The sequence below is a fragment of the Barbus barbus genome (assembly GCF_936440315.1).
Source record: "Barbus barbus genome assembly, chromosome: 13".
In the NCBI taxonomy this organism is placed as follows: Eukaryota; Metazoa; Chordata; class Actinopteri; order Cypriniformes; family Cyprinidae; genus Barbus; species Barbus barbus.
This window is the reverse complement of record NC_136741.1, coordinates 1,736,744-1,753,784: the sequence shown is the minus strand read 5'-3', so window position 1 is coordinate 1,753,784 and position 17,041 is coordinate 1,736,744. Positions and strand designations below refer to the sequence as shown.

The following is a 17,041-nucleotide window of genomic DNA, read 5'->3' as shown; positions in this document are numbered from 1 at the left end:
TAACCGTTTCAGTGCCAGATAGCTGTCGGAGCATGCAGAGATGCACTTTGGTTTGATATTTACGGTCGATTCTGTCATGACAGATCTGCTCAAATGAAGAAAAATGAGGTTTGCGAATCTCGTACAGGTTTCTATCTCTTTCTTTCATTCTGTATTTCACACACTTCCACACAAAACATTACACACAGTAAATCAACAGACACAAAATATAGGCTAACTTATGACTTGCCTTACTGTGGCAGTACCATAGTAAAGTGATGGTAATGGCATGGTACTGAATGGTTACAAAATTCATGTACTTTTGTAGTACATCAAAGAATACCACAGTACTACTATGGCATAACATACATATATATATTAACAGAATAATTCACAATTTCTATATAAAGTACATATACAGTACAATAGCAGCTCATCTCTTAAATGGAATCGTTTTAGTTGGTTGGTCGTCTGCTGATAGAGATAGGAATACTTTCGGCTTTTCCGGTCCATTTTGGCGCAAGTTTCTGGAGCTCTGTGGAATGACGCCACTTCCCATCATCCCGTCCTTGGGGAATGATGGACAGATAAGAAGGCCCTCAATCACCCGAACAGGAAAAAAGCAATGGAGATAAGAAATGGGCAAAGAAAAGGAGAGAGAAAGGAAAACATTCTTCCTATTTTCCCTCTGCTCTATCTCCCCTTTTTATTTCCTTTATCTTTCACAGTTTTCGCTTGCCTCCGGCTCTCTTCTGTCGCTGAGATTTTCTGGTTTTTGTAGTTCCGTCTCCCATTTTGTTCCCAGTGGAAATGGTGAAGGTGAATTCAGATTTGTTTGTTTGGATTTATTTTCCATCATCAGCAGAATCACAAAATGTTTATCTAACAATTATGTCAGTAGTAATTTTTATATCAGGTGCTTTTATCTAAAATAACTACAGGTATAGTTCCTCTGGAACAACATTGGGTTAAGTTTCATGTATGCCATTTTGAGTGACCAGACCTTTATTAAGTGTGATAGCAGTCCTTGGGTTTGTGGATCTGTTGACTTTTTAAATGGCAATATCCAAACCAGGGTTCGCTAATCTGTTAGCACTGACCCTGATCAAACTCACCTAGCTGTAATTTTCTAGTAACTGAAGACCTTGATTAGCTGGTGTCTTGGATTAGGGCTGTGGCCTTTCAACCTAAATTTATGTCCCAGATGCTACTGGTCTAAACTTATGGCCCATGTACTACTAATAATCGGTGTATTGCATATTTTTAGCACAGCTTACTGGTCTGTCACTACTTCCCAGCAGAATAGTGGATCATATAACCATGGTGTACAGATAAAAATGAATCATCACAATGCATTGATGTGGAATTCTTTCTGGTTTTATACTGCAATCTGTGTTCTCAGAGCTGTGAATTAGAAAAGGACAAGATGTATAAATCATTTCAAGTTGACATGAAACAACTCAATATAATTTTCTTGCCCTTGTAAAGTTCGGAACAACTTCAAGCATTCCAGACCTCAAAGACTTACTTTAGATTTGCTTGTTTTCAGGCCCTTTTAAAGGTGCACTGTTATGTACTCGCATACTTCATCTACACAAAGCTGCTGTCAGATTCTTTGTGATGATGGATGTCTTATGCCCGTATTGAAGCAAGTCCAATTCTACAGCTGCGGTGTTGCATAGTGAAGAGTTTGTATACAGTGCGTCTCCAATCCATCTTCACCCCCAGAGCTATCAGTCTCAGTAATTAAAAGTTGACACGGTTCACCTCATTTGACCACGCGATTCTAAATGATTTGTGACAAAATGAAAGACATTGTCTTGACTCTCTTTCCTCACTGTTTGACTTTGAGAAATGATGCATAATGAATCGGATGTTTTCCTTTTGCACTCATAATGTGTTTTGTTTGCCCTGCAGGAGCCCTGGACGAGGAATTGAGGTGGATGTTGAAGTGGGTGACTGTTGTGTGAGAAGGCAAGGAAGCATTGAATCAATAAAGCCTGTGCTGCCTCCCATCCTTATTTGTTGAGTTTGTTTAAAAGTCCCCAACTGAAGACGTAGCGTGGACCCACCATATCCTTCACTTGCGAGGACCAGTGCAGATATGTGGCCTCAGCAGGGGCCGCGATGCTTTATTAGCCCAAGGACTGTGGTGCTCCTTGGGCTTCTGACTGTCTGCATATCCCCTCAACTTTCTGAAGGATTCCCAGAGCCATTTAGGTCCTTCTCGCCTTCTGACTGGGGTCTAACGCATTTAGCCATCCATAACAAGACAGGGGATGTGTACGTTGGCGCGGTAAACTGGATCTACAAGCTCTCCAGCAACTTGACCAAGTTGAGGAGTCATATGACGGGTCCTATAGTGGACAACGAGAAATGCTATCCACCTCCAAGTGTACAGTTATGCCCCCATGACCTTGCCCCAAACAGTAATGTGAACAAGCTGCTGCTAATAGACTATGCCCAAAACCGACTCATTGCTTGTGGAAGCATCTCGCAAGGCATCTGTCAGTTTCTGCGCCTGGATGACCTTTTCAAGCTTGGCGAGCCACACCACCGTAAGGAACACTACCTCTCCAGCGTAGTCGAGTCGGGAACCATGTCTGGGATCATCATCTCTGAGGGTCATATCAGCAAGCTTTTCATTGGAACTCCCATCGATGGTAAATCAGAGTACTTCCCAACTCTTTCGAGCCGTAAGTTGATGGCCAATGAGGAGGATGCTGACATGTTCAGCTTTGTCCACCAGGACGAGTTTGTGTCCTCCCAGCTGAAGATCCCCTCGGATACGCTGTCCAAATTCCCGGCATTCGACATCTACTACAAATACAGCTTTAGCAGTGAACAGTTTGTCTACTACTTGACCTTGCAGCTGGATACCCAACTAACTTCTCCTGATGCCAGTGGGGAACAGTTCTTCACCTCTAAGATCGTTCGACTCTGTATCGATGATCCCAGGTTCTACTCCTACGTTGAGTTCCCAATCGGATGCACCAAAGATGGCGTAGAGTATCGACTAATCCAGGACGCCTACTTGGCCAAACCCGGAAGACAACTTGCTAACTCTTTGGGAGTGTCCGAGCAGGAGGACATATTGTTTACGGTCTTCTCCCAAGGCCAAAAGAACCGGGCCAAACCCCCAAAAGAGTCGGCACTCTGCCTGTTCACACTGACGAAAATAAAGGAGAAGATCAAGGAAAGGATTCAGTCGTGCTATAGAGGAGAGGGCAGGCTGTCTTTGCCCTGGCTACTCAACAAGGAGCTACCATGCATCAACTCGGTAAGTCCACTCTCTGATAGAAAGCCATTAAGAAACACTGCATGGCTACGGCGATTGATTTGTTGGGTTGGATGAATGGGTGTGCTTCAGTAATGTCCCCTGCCAGAGTTCAACTTCCATTATCTTGGTGCAAAGGGTGATTGTGATTAGATATAAGTGGAGAAGTTGTAGATCAGACTAGGGTTGTGAGGCTGGGAACATTAAACAGGGAGTGGCCTAGTAAAGTCCTCCTAGATGACTAGAGTCTACTCATTGGTGAGAACCTAAAAACCTAGAATATTACCTAGTGTCTAATAGTCTAACATCATTAAATTGTTGTAGAATATAAATATCACAAGCACTCTTCCTGTCACCCACCTCCCGTTTCCTTTTGCGTCCATTCTCTTTCGCTGTCTTTCTCCCAAGTGCTTCCATTATTCAGTCAGACAGGAACATCATTAGGGGAGTTGAGTAAATTTTATGAGTTGCTCTCTCGCTCATGCTATCTAATTCATTTAGCAAGGCTTGATCCCATCTTCTCTGCCATCAGAGTCCGCTGGGACCAGGGCTTGCTTTTCGTCCTCTCGTTCGCTCGCTCTTAATCTCTCTCTCCTCATTCGTCTCTGTTCGTCTCACTCGCTCTGTCTTTCTTGGAGCTTTCAGTGGCAAAGAATGGCTTTCCTTTAACCAAGCACTCAAAGATAAAGATCCTCATTTTTATTTTTCTGACTCATTCCAAATTGGTTTGATCTTTGCTCTTTCTTTATATTCAAAGTCTATCAGTAGAGCTCCAAGCAGGTGGAATAATAGAGAATGAAAGGCATTTTTGTGAAGCAAAACAGAGATCGGAGTGGCTGAATGTGTGATATCTAAATATTCCATACTAGAAATTGTCAAAAAGCTCTTCAGTATTTTGTTTCAAAAAGTTCAAGTATATAATAATGGGTTCCTCGCATTGTGCTTAGTGTCTTTTTAAGTCCTTGCTTATTGCCATTTTTAATCCTGGTTATCTCTGGCCTTTGCACAACTGAGCTCAAATTTCAGTCCTACAATTCTACAGTGTGAAACAATTAAATAAGATTTTATAGATGGTTGATTAGTCGTCCGACTAACTAGTCAATGACTTGGTGGCAGTTACAGTGCTGCTTTTAAATGGAGGCTTATTTCACAAATAATTGTAGCTGTAACAGTTCTTAAATTGTTGTATAAAAACAACTCAACAAAACTTCTTCAATGTTGAGCGGTTGAATGGTGAGCGAGTTTCACCCTGTGAGTCCAAATGCTCAGGTTTCATGAAGTGCATCAATCTGGATCCAGGATGCATATAGGGGTGCTATGCTAGTTTTTTGAAGCCTTTCATACGACACTAAAAATGTATATTTTAGTTTCCAAAAGACTTGTGATATTTTTTTGTTCAGAGGTTATGCTAGTTTTGAAAAACTGTTAAAGTTTCTTATTTTTGCCATCTAAATAGAAATTAAAGTATCTGCTTATCTTTGGCATATGGTGGAAAATGTAAATCAGGGTTAAAAATATTATTTTCAAACAAATGACCTTTTCATTTTATTAAAATCTTTATCAGATTCAAATGGGCTTAATGTTATTAAAACCACAACACAAACATATTGACGCATTGTTTGGCTTTCATAATGGACATTAAAGGAATAATTCACAAAAAAATTTAAATTGTCATTTATTGACCTGAAGATGGATGTCAAAAGAGTTTTCAGTGACATAATGGTTTGTAAATGGTTATACTTTCTGGGTTTTGGATGAACTATTCCTTTTGATTATCCTTGATAAATTTGGTGGTTGTTGTTGTTGGCATGCTTCTTGACGTCAGAGATTAAGCACACCGCTAATTAACCTCTTTAATGCTGTATGTCTGACAGAAGCGCCGCACCTGTAATGTGTTCCTACTCACAGGGACAGAAATGAGCCGTTTAAATCTCATCAGAACAGAATGCTGAAAATCTGGTGCTGCTCAAATGCCAATCAGATCAGGCAGCATGTTTAATATGACTCGATTAATGCTTGAAATCTAAACATAGTTTATACAGTCACATGTCTCTCTCAGTCTCGCTCTCCCTCTGGAATGTAGTGTGTTTGGTTTCGCCTCTGTCCTGGGCAGACACATAATCAGCAGTCTGAAAACATCTCTCACACACACACACACACACACACACACGTGTCTATTGTTGTGGTGTTATGTGTGTGTGTGTGTATTGATATGTCCCTCTGCAACCTGTTTAGTCCTGCATTAGTTTTCACCTCACTAGTAAAGTGTGAATGTGTGTTCGTGTGTGTGAGAGAATGTAATTACTTTAGCACACACACTTTTGAGTGAATGTAATGCTCATCTTGTCTGTGTGACCCATGAGGATTGAGAGAATACTGCATCAAATCAGCCATCAATCGAGTGAGAAATAGCAGTGGGACTAGAGCTCTGATGCTAAATGCAAAAAAGCATAATAGCCGCTCATGACCTTTATACTGCCTTCTGAGAGGCCTGCTTTGGGCCAGATTATCACATACACTACGATTCAATAGTTTGAAGACTGGAGTAAAGATGCTGAAAATTCAGATTTGATCACAGCAATCAATTACATTTTATGAGATATTCACATAGAAAACATTTATTTAAAATTTTAATAATATTTCATAATATTACAGTTGTTAATATATTTTTTTTAATCAAATAAATCCATGCTTAGTGAGCAGAAGAGACTTCATTCAAACACATTAAAAATGGACTCCTAACTTTTGAATAGTACTATATATCTTTACAAAGAAGGCAATTATATAATGCATTGCATCACGCTTAGTGAAAAAATGTATCAAGTAAAACATTTTGCCATGTTTTCTGTACAGCCGTTCACAGTGATTTCCTTTATGCTAATAGTTTAAAAGTCTGACTACACTAGGCTGATATTTAAATAAGCTGAGCTCATGATGGCATAAAGATGTTGAATTAAATTACTTTTGATGTTTTCAAAGCGATAAATCCCCTAGTCGAGCTTTCAGTGTGTGTGTGTGTGTGTGTCTGACTGCTTGACATCAGGTTTGTAGCTCAGAGGAGAAAAAGAGAGTTTGCTAAGTGAATTGATGCCCGTCTGACTCCTTCCTCCTTTTCTTCTCTTTCCTTTCTTCCTGCCGTGAGCTAGAGACTCTTCTGGATGGATTAAGGCAGAAAGAAAAACAAAGAGAAAAGGGGAGGTGAAGAGAGAAAGACACAGAGAAAGAAAGGTTATTGATGTGTGCCTGGGCGGCTTTAGAGGACACACACGCACGCACACACACGCACGCACACACACACACACATACACGTACACACGTTTACTTAGCCTTCTGAGCAAAAACCACAGACTGTTGTTTATATAAAGTAAAACCTAACCTAAACTCTAACCCTAAAAGAAAATTTCACAACATTTAGTTTAAATCATTTTTACCTTTTAAGATTGTGACCAGAGGGAGGTTTTGTCAGATTTAGCTCACTTCAGGAGTTTTCTTTTCCAAAGGTACAGCTGTGAAGTGTGGCAATTTAGCCAAAAATATTTTGCCCTTTTAAACTTTTTTCTTTTTTTAACTATAAGCAATGTTTGTTCAAATGTCTTTCAAAATATGTGGTGGTGAATAATGAGTGGAATTTTGTGAATGGACGACATTGACGTTTTGTTCTTTCATTGGAGTTCTGTGGGCACGGATTCCATCAGCGAGGAACTTCCTGTACACCGGCAATAGAACAGAACAGGATTCTGGAAGTAAACAGTCCTTCAGTATCTGTGTATATCGATAATTATTTAGAATGAGCTGTCAGGTCATGTAAAGAAATGCTTCCGTAGAAGCCATAAAAGTGATATGATCAGTAAGTTATGGCAACTTGTTTTTACATTTCTTTAACTTATCAAGCAAGTTGAGCAATTTCAACTTAATATGAAATTCATCTCACACTGGTGTGATCGTACACTGCACGGACGAACCAAGTGATCACAACATTGATCGCACGCGTCAGAGGTTGAGGGATGAAACAGACAAATCATTGTAATTTAGGAATAGAAGCCTCGTTCAAACTGTCAGTCCAAATCCGATTTTTGTGCAAATCCGATAGAAATCCGATCATATTTAGATGACTACATGAAATCCGATTTGGGCAAATCCGTTTCGAGCTACATTCTTATGTGGTTTGGAATCCTATTCAAATTGCATTTCTGGAAATCCGATTCAGTCTGACCGGTCAGATTGGATTTAGCGTAGCTTTTTCACATCCTCACGCCATGTAAAACATAAACACGTCGGACATTTTTGCAGAAAACATGCTGAACATCTTTTCAGTGTCTTTTTTTTAATCAACTAAACTCTTTGGTAAGCAGAAGAGACTTCTTTCAAGAACATAAAAAAAAACAAATCTTACCGACTTCAGACTTTTGGATGTTGGTGTAAATATCCCATAACTAACAGATACTCAAAAATGGCAGTCATTTGGGAAATTAAAAGAATAGTAAATTGGTTGTATAAGTATTTGTCTGTTAGCCTCTTCCCACTCTCAAATGTTTGTCCTCATGTCCCCTTTCCAGGTTTTCCTGCAATACAGTGACCTTGCGTTTCCATTTTGTCCATTTGTTCTTGCCGCTGTGTGTGTGTTTGTATGACTTCCACCGTTTTATAGGAAAACCCGCCCTGACAGTCTGTCTTACCCAGCCACTGACCTTTAAGTGGAGTCCCTTTTTCTAACCCTCCCTCCCTCCGTTTGTCTGTTTCAGCCTCTTCAGATCGACGATCATTTCTGCGGGCAGGATTTTAACCAGCCTCTAGGGGGCACCAGCACTATCGAGGGCATTCCGCTCTTCATAGACAAAGATGACGGAATGACTTCGGTAGCTGCCTATGATTATCGTGGAAACACGGTGGTTTTCGCAGGAACACGTACCGGCCGAATGAAGAAGGTAAGAGTTGCAGAGTTTCACATCTTATGGTCTTTTGATACTCTGTGTGCATTATTGGTATCTTCTGGGGTTTTATTTTAGAGAACCTCTTTGTTTGAATGACTTTAACACATTGCAGAAAGCAAGAAAATGGTATTTTGTAGAGGTTTATGATCCAGTCTTGGTATTGTGTGTTGTACATTTGTTTATAGTTGCTGTGCTGATGGAGAATTGTTGGGCTTTGAGAAGTGGAAACCAGCAGGCAATTAGTTAAACTGACAAATCTGTTAAAGGAAACATTCAATCAAAACCAATTATGTTTAGTTTCTTCACATGTGACTGATTTATTGATTTTTTTTTTTTTCTTTTTTCATAAAAATGAATTTGCTCCACCACTTCAGAATTAATAGAAACCATCAACCAACTAGTTAAACTGACAAAACTGTTAAAGAGAACATGAAATCAAAACCGATCCTGTTTAGTTTCTTAATGCATGTTCCTGCTTACATTCTGAAAGATTTATCAAATTGCCCTGCTTCTGAAACTGCTTTTCATCTGAAATCACTTAGACTTGAAATGTTGGTTAAAGTTAACAATGGCAAATGCTATTTTAATGTTGCCTTTAAAACTAAAGCATGTCATTATCCAGTGTTAAATGCTGATTAGGTTCAGTTGTTGTGCTTGGGACTGTAAGTACATATTAAATGGTCTAGGCCGGGTGTCTACAGCAGACATTTGGAGAAGATTGAGATTTTCATTGTTTATAGTTTTCATTATGACATAGACATTGCATAGTTTCACTGTGGAAAGTGGTTTTCAGACCTCCAACATCGTGTTTTCATGTTCCTGTATAGCTGTAAACTGAAATATCGGTAATATCGACCAGTAAAATTGGTAATATCGGCCGGTATAATTGGTAATATTGGCCGATATTTGGTGTTTTGTGATTATCGGCATTGACGATAATAAAGCATTCACCATTAATTGAATCACTCATACTTGTGTTGTTGTCATTTTGTAAGATTTTTTTGAAAAACAATTGGAGCTTGAGATATTTCTGAAGTGTTTTGCTAGAGGAACACTGTGCATTGGCTCAAGTATTCAAGTGGTAGTTTGGCATCGTGGCTCGTTTTTGCAGTTTTGAGGTGTGAAATGTGCAGCATGCATCAGGTGGGTGTGTGTATGATGAGCTTAGAATGAGGTGCTTTCACCATGTTCTGTGTGTGTGTGTTGGAGGCTCGCAGGAGTGGAAGGACTCAGTGGAGCATCACCTGATGGATTCACTGAGATGTGAAATGGAGGACAGACTCTGTCCATGCCTGAGAGACGGACTGAAGATGTGAATGAAATATCCAGCAGCTTAATGTTATGTATGACAGTCAGTCACAGAAGTGCTCTTCTCCCACAGCATTGTCCTCTACTTTAGTTACACAAAGACCCTTTTCACATTTAAGCTTTTAGTGTAAAGCTAAATCAGTTCAGAATCAGAGTTTGGTTTAATCGGTTGGTGTGAAAGTGGTTTAGGCGGCAGCCACTATAGTTGATGTGTAATTTGCATGTTTTCATGTTCCTTTATGCATCTTAATTTTCAATGCAGAAGTAAGCTATTTACTGAATGTGTGAATGACTTCAGATTCATTCATTGCTGAATAACTAGAAAAATAACAAAATGCAGTAAACCATAAAACTATTTGCAATACAATCAAGAGTGCTTATGATTACAGTAATAAACTAAAATAATGTTATAACAAATGCCAGTTTGCAATATCGAGCATAACAGGCTGCTTTATATTGTAAACTGGTATTTGTAATAATATTATTTTTGTACAGCTAAAATAACTGGAAGCATCACACATTCAAGATACAGATGTCAGTATCTGCTCGTACATTAAAAATAAGTGGACGGCTGATATATCGGCCGATATTTGGAATTTTAATTTGCCCAATAATTTCTGTTTGGACAACACGTGTTGTAAGCAGGACTTGTGTTTTGAATCAAGAAGTTATAAGTTAGAATAGAAGAAATTAGAAATATAAATGTTATTTTTTTTTATTTTATTTTATCAAGTTCAAAGTATTTTTGTCTTCAGTTTGATTCATTTTAAAATTTATTTTTATCTTAGTAAATATTATGTAAAAGACATTTAGTTGCACAACTGCTAATCTTTAAATTAAATAGTGTGATGGGATATATCGCCTTTATATCGGCCATCAAAACACCTATATCGGTCGACTGCTACTTTTATTGCTGCTTGCTTTCAAATAAATTGCCTTCAGAAAGCACTTCAATTTTGTTGCATCTCTTGCAATATATCAGTGTACTGTTTTTTTCTGGATCTTTTGAAATAGGAGTTTAGTTAGTACCAACGAGTCAACAGGCACTAGTTCATAACATAACTGGCATAATATCGTAAAGCGACAAGATATTAAATACAATTTCTTCCATATTAATTTTTGGGAGATTCTTTATGCACAGACTCTAGCTCCACACGACTGAATATTAAACAAACGTTTGTCAAATTAATCGTGATCACTTTTTCACCTTTAGTGAAATCTAACAAGTTACTTGACGTCTAAAGCTGCTTTGTGTCATGCCTGGTTAGGAGTGTTTTAGCTGGTAGTTGTTGGCGATGTCTGGCGATGCTGAAGCTGGATTAGTCCCGCTGATCTGGAGTGTCACAGCAGAGGGCACGTCTGGGCACGAGGAACCCGTCTTGAGCTCTTCCTGTCTGGGTTTACCGCGCAAGACGATTCAGTCTGGTCAAATCAACAACAGATGGATGAGCCAACTGGGCTGAACACACACACACACACACACACACACACACACTCACACACACACACACACACACTGCGGTCCGAAGTCACAGTAAAGTCGGTCAGCCCTGCTCTCTCTGTGCAATAATGTTGTTAATTATGGCTCCATACAAACTAATGCTGCATCTGTGAGCGGATTCCTTCGTTGAGCTTTTCTGGTCTTGAGTGTCAATAGCAGGTGTTTGTTTGTCCTCTTTTACCACACACCCTGAATTGAGTGTCAAATCATCAGACGCTAATCCTGAGGGTTGATTTGAGCTTTGCTGTTTTTAGAAGTTAAACTTCCCATAAGCACAGGATTGATCTACTGACCCACTGACCTCTTGACCTCCATGACCTCAACAGATGACCGTTTAAAAAGACACTTGATCTCACTCTCTCTCTCTCTCGCACTCTCTCTCACTCTTTCTAATGTTGTCAGTGATGGTCACTGCTAGTGGTTGCATGCTTGTACACAGTTTAAATCACTGTTATTAATGGGGTTTTATAATTCACCACCCAGCATCATGTTTGTTGAACAAAATCCATCACTTGTTTCTTACAAATTTTGAGGTGCTGATTACAAAAATAGTGTCTGTTTTGCTTGAGCACGCCACACTTTCACACAAATATGTTATAACATGAGGCTTTTGGCAACCATTTGAAGTATTCTTGTATGCTTCCTTAATCAGCAGAAACACTGTAAATTGTAGATTGTAAGATGCATGATACATTGTGAATACTTTGTGATCATTGTGAATCATAATACATTAGCCAAGTACATTAAAACTTAATATTTAAGTCAAGTTTGTCATGGGTTCAATTCCCGGGGAATGCATGAACTGGATAAAAGCATCCTGCAAATGCATCAATGTAAATGTAAAATTCATCAAAAAGAAATGACTGGGTACTAGTAATAGTGACACTTGACTTAATAAAATGGTAAAAACCGACAATTATAATAAAAGATGGGTGAATGATGCATTCTGGGAATACACTGGGTTGTAGTTACGGGTTTGGATCAAAGCGCACGCACACACAGAGGAATGCTGTATTATTGCTCGTCTTACATGCAGTTCAAAGTGTTGGCAGTGAATGGAGCGGCGGAGGTTAATTACACACGCGTGTGCACATAGCAGCGCTGCTGGGTCTTGCGTGTGTTGTGCTGAGCTCTACACGTCTGTAATTAGTGTCTCAGCGTGAGATCGTTCTGAGAACACACACACACACACACACACACACACATGAACACACCGACTCACTCTGGTCTGTTCCCTTTAAATGATTATTGATTATTACTCTGATTCATCAGGGTAGATTAGACTGTGATGGATTATTACAGATGGCACTGTGTATGTTATGACAATCAGCATCTGTTCATCTGTTGTTTTGCAGGGTTTTGTGGATGATGCATGTTGAAAGGTTGTTTTAATTTGGTGTTATACACTGCCATTCAAATGTTTGGAGTCAGTATGTCTTTCTTTCTTTTTTTCGTTTAACGAAATTAACACTTTTAATGCATCCATTCATCAAGGATGCATTAAATGGATCAAAAGTAAAGACGTAATATGAAAAAAAAAACATTGTTTCTAATAAATGCTGTTCTATATTGTGCAGCACAACTGTTTTCAACATTGATAATAATCAGAAATTATTCTTGAGCAGCAAATCAACATATTAAAATGATTTCTGAAGGATTATGTGACACCGAAGACTGGAGTAATTCTGAAAATTCAGCTTTGATCACAGAAATCAATTACATTTTATATAGAAAACAGCTATTTTAATTTGTAATATTTCACAATTTTTACTATATTTGTGATCAAATAAATGCAGGCTTAGTGAGCAGAAGAGAGACAAACCAAATACAGGTTTATGTAACATTTAAGCAACATTTGCTTTCACTCTGTTATTGATGTTTCAAATGGTGTCAGAACAGTTCAAATGTCAATATGATTTGACAGGCTTTTTAGCTGAATAATATTGGAAAAGTGGAAAGATATAAACCATGATGACCTGTGATAGAAGCACTTTGTTCTTTGAATATCTAATTCTGAAGAGAAAGTATGTTTTTTTTTTTTTTTTTTTTTTATCCCTCTTAGCAATAAATGACTGAGTATTCCGTTTCAATATTGATCGAGTATCATAAGTGCAAGTTCCCCAAAATAATACTTAAGTGTAGTAATGAAGTACAATTACTGCAGTATTGGATCTCTGACAGCTGTCAGGTTCATTGTGCTCAGCCGATTATGTTTCATGATGTAGGATGTAAATTCAATTACAGTCTCCATGAACTAGAGGAGCTTTAAGAGGATCTCGTGCAGAAGAATGAATGAGAAGATCATCTCCGTTAATGCTCAGTTTCTTTTCATTCACAGCAGCGTCTTTCCTCCAGTACTGATGGTGTTCATGCTGACGTTCAGATGACTGATTGACTCACACACACACACACACACACACACACACACACACACACACACACACTGTGCTTCTTTCACCTGACTCTTATTGTTATCAGGACTATTTTAAGCTGTCTTTTGACTGTTTGGTGTTGTGTTGTTGATCCAGGATAAATGCTTTAGATCTGGAAGTGTTATTTTAGTATCATTTATAAAAAAATAAAATAAAAAATAAATATTTTTTTGAATTGGCTTTTATTTTTTATTTTCAGTTTTCATTTTTATTTGTCGTTTAAGTACTTTTGTAATTTAAATTTTTTATTTCTATTTAGTTTGTTATTTTTAGTACTTCAGTGCAACTTGCTTATTTTCTCAAGTTTTTTATTCTAATATTAAATTTCTTTCAGCTTTATTTCAATTAAGAACAATTTTTTAATATTTCCATTTTTAATATTTGATATTTTTAGTTAACAACAACAACACTGTTCATTTGTAACATTACAATACAATACAGCTTTATTAGCAACCATGGTTGAAATAGTTTTTTGACTGTGGTGTGAACTGTGAACACTTATTATAAATATCAGTTAGTTATTAGTTAGTCTGTTTTTAACAACATCATCAGGGACATACTTTGTCATAGTGAAAAGTGATTTAGTGTGAGTTTTGAGCATGCAAAATAACTTCATAGACACTCAACGCTGCCTGTCATGCAGTTGTTATATCTGAATTCAGTCTAAAGGCTCGTTCATACTAAGAACTGCAACTTTAAAAATAAATAAATATGCATCCACATCAGTGCACGATAGTATTCTGTTTATTATAAGCATGTGCTGCAGTTTTGTCATCTGCCGCTTTACATGCTCGAGCTTTTTAAAGTCAGTGTGTCGTGTGTAGTGTGACCGCAACTGTAGACGACCGTCTGTGTGTGTGTGTGTGTGTGTGTGTGTGCAACTGTCACATGGTGATCATATGCCACTGGATGCTCCTGTTTGAATGTTCCCACGGTCATGTCCTAAACATACACACAAATGCCTCGAGACCGTCTCACAAAGAGCGCAGTGTTCATCACCTCACACACACACGCTTAGACACGAGGACAATCACAAAGACACATCTGTCTGTCTGTGAGTGTTTGTGTGTGTGTAAGTGTGTTGTGTTGTGTTGTTTCAGGCTTGGAATCAAATAGGATGAGAGTCAGGCTAACCACACACACGCTTTCCTCTTTGACCTTTAAATATATTCAGTTTTTCTGTCTGTGTTCAGAGAGTGAGACCGGACAGGACGGCCGAGCTATGGAGAGAGAAAACTTGTCATCTTTTCAGATGAGCTGAAATATTCATGACATGCTGCTCGGACGGGCAGCCTCTGAGAGCTTTTACACACACACACACACACACACACACACACACACACACACACACACACACACACACACACACACACAGACACAGAAGGAGAGAGTGATGCTTCGGTGATGCTTGAGGTGTTTTTTTGTGCTGTAGGTGTGAGAAATCTAACAATAATATTAGTTTGTGTGACTTTCTATCTGAGAAGGTCACATGATCTTCAGCAGTGAGACATGTTATTTAAATTAAGGTTTATTCAGTGATAGTTTTGGATGTGTGTAAAGCCAGTATAAAATCAAAATTGACTTTATTAACTTTCTTAATTCATGTTCCTGCTCTTATTGTGGTTTATTCATCAATGACATAATTTATGTAAATTTTGTTCATCCTCGTTATAATTTATGTTTTAGACACAGACACAAGTAGTGTCCTACATTTGTTTTATTGCACTATTTTTCTGTCTTTTTTTTTTTTTTTGCATTGGATCATGTCACATTATTTCATGCACAAAATAAGGGATTCCCAAAAGATTTTGTCAGTCTTCTTTGAGTTTAATGCTGCCTTCACGTGCAATCGGAAATGTCCTATTTCCCACTAATGAAGTCGTGATTACGAACTTGTCGTATTCAAGTGCTTTAATGTCAGAAAGAATAAAATGTAGCATCCCATTGGTTGACAATCATATAAACATTCACTATACATGCAGTCTGCTGACAATTCTGGAATTTTGGTCAAATACATGCTTATTTCACTGCTTATAAAACATACAATATGCTTCGAATGATCGTTCACATCTAGCCTATAAATACACTACTTTAGTGACAAGACAAAGGGATGTAGTTGTTGTGAGAACAGCATTGACCGCAGCAATGGTTGTCTCCTCCTCCATGTTTAAAGTTTATGACCCACCCGACTCGGAAACTCTAGTATCAAAATTATTTCTGAATTTCCCAGTAGTAAATACGACTTGAGAGGCCGTTCACGTCCAATTTACGATAATTCTGATAGCACGTGAAGGCAGCATTAGTTCCCACTGGGATTTTAATTTTTCAGTAATTTATTAACACATTCTCATATTCACGGTTCTCTGATGTTGATTAAAGATCACATGACACAGGTAAACAAATCAAATATTTTGTTCTTTTTTTAAAGTCCTTAGATTTAAATTAAATTTTAAAATGATTCTTTTTTATATTTTTATAATTCATTTGTTTATAAATTATAATAAATGTATTAATTAATAATATTCTTACACAGCTCTCTGTAATTCTTCATTCTTCATCCTAGTTAGTTTCAGCAGTTAAATATTTCTGAATAATCACAATTTCCCATGCAATCTTTGTGAACCTGATGCACATGCATGAAACTGATTCGCTCATGGTTTGAGTCTCTGTGCTTTCTGCAAGGAAAATAATGAAATAATTTCAGGTATGTCATATCCACATATATATTCAATTGTATCTATCTGGTGAATAGTAATGAAATGCATGTCATAATGCTTCGAGCCAAAGGTCCATCTGTGATGTTTAGATGGGAAACATCTCATATGCTCGTGTTTTGTCTAGTAGGATACAGTTCTACACATCTGTCCATCCTAAACAAGCCTTTCTCTGTGTGCGTGTGTGTGTGTGTGTGTGTGTGTGTGCGTGTGTGTGAGTGTGTGTTTTCACATTCCACATCATTGTGTTTCTATGGTAACTCAAGGGATTCTTCAGTTGTGTTCAGTCGCTTCAGGTGAAACGAAATCACGTCACACACACACACACACACACACACAGAGAAACACACTCGCCTCAGTTTAATAACACACACTGCATGTAAAGATTTTGCCAGCTGTTCTGACATTTTAATCTGTGTGTGTGTGCGTGTGTGTCAAGGTGTTTCTCTGTGTTATTGTAATAGTGTCAGAATGAAGCTGGTGAAGTGTGTGAGGCTACAGAAGTGCAGCGACTGCAGCTTTACCAGCTAGTTAATTAGCTGTGTGTGTGTGTGTGTGTGTGTGTGTGTGTATATGTGTATGTGGAAATTGGGGTTTAGTGGGAAAATGCCGCAGCAGCAAAGCATGTCCTGCTTTTAGACCCTCGTTGGCTTTGTTTTTTACTCTGTGTGTGTGTCTCGTGGGGCTGATAGCACTGCAGTCACACTCGGTTCTGTCTGAACGCAAACGCTTGTTAAACTGAGAGCCGAACATGAGCTGTTTTGTGAAGTGCATGTGATGGTGAACTTGTGGTATAAACCGTGCTGTACCTGCAGCCCTGGAACGCTCACCTCACTGACTGTAATCATAATGAATGTGTCTCGCCCAGTGAGAGGTTTATGTTTCAGGATTAACCTTCA

At 38.3% G+C, this 17,041-nt stretch overlaps 1 protein-coding gene across 1 annotated transcript in view; it reads left to right on the top strand.

Annotated features, from left to right (window-relative positions):
* The window catches only part of LOC306879143 (plexin-A1-like), a 126,327-nt gene that overhangs the window by 26,988 nt on the left and 82,298 nt on the right, over positions 1-17,041 (top strand). The window contains exons 2-3 of the mRNA XM_079431886.1: positions 1,897-3,259; positions 7,999-8,181. Coding sequence (XP_079288012.1) covers positions 2,084-3,259; positions 7,999-8,181 — 1,359 coding nt within the window. The 5' untranslated portion in view covers positions 1,897-2,083. The remainder of the gene's footprint in view (positions 1-1,896; positions 3,260-7,998; positions 8,182-17,041) is intronic.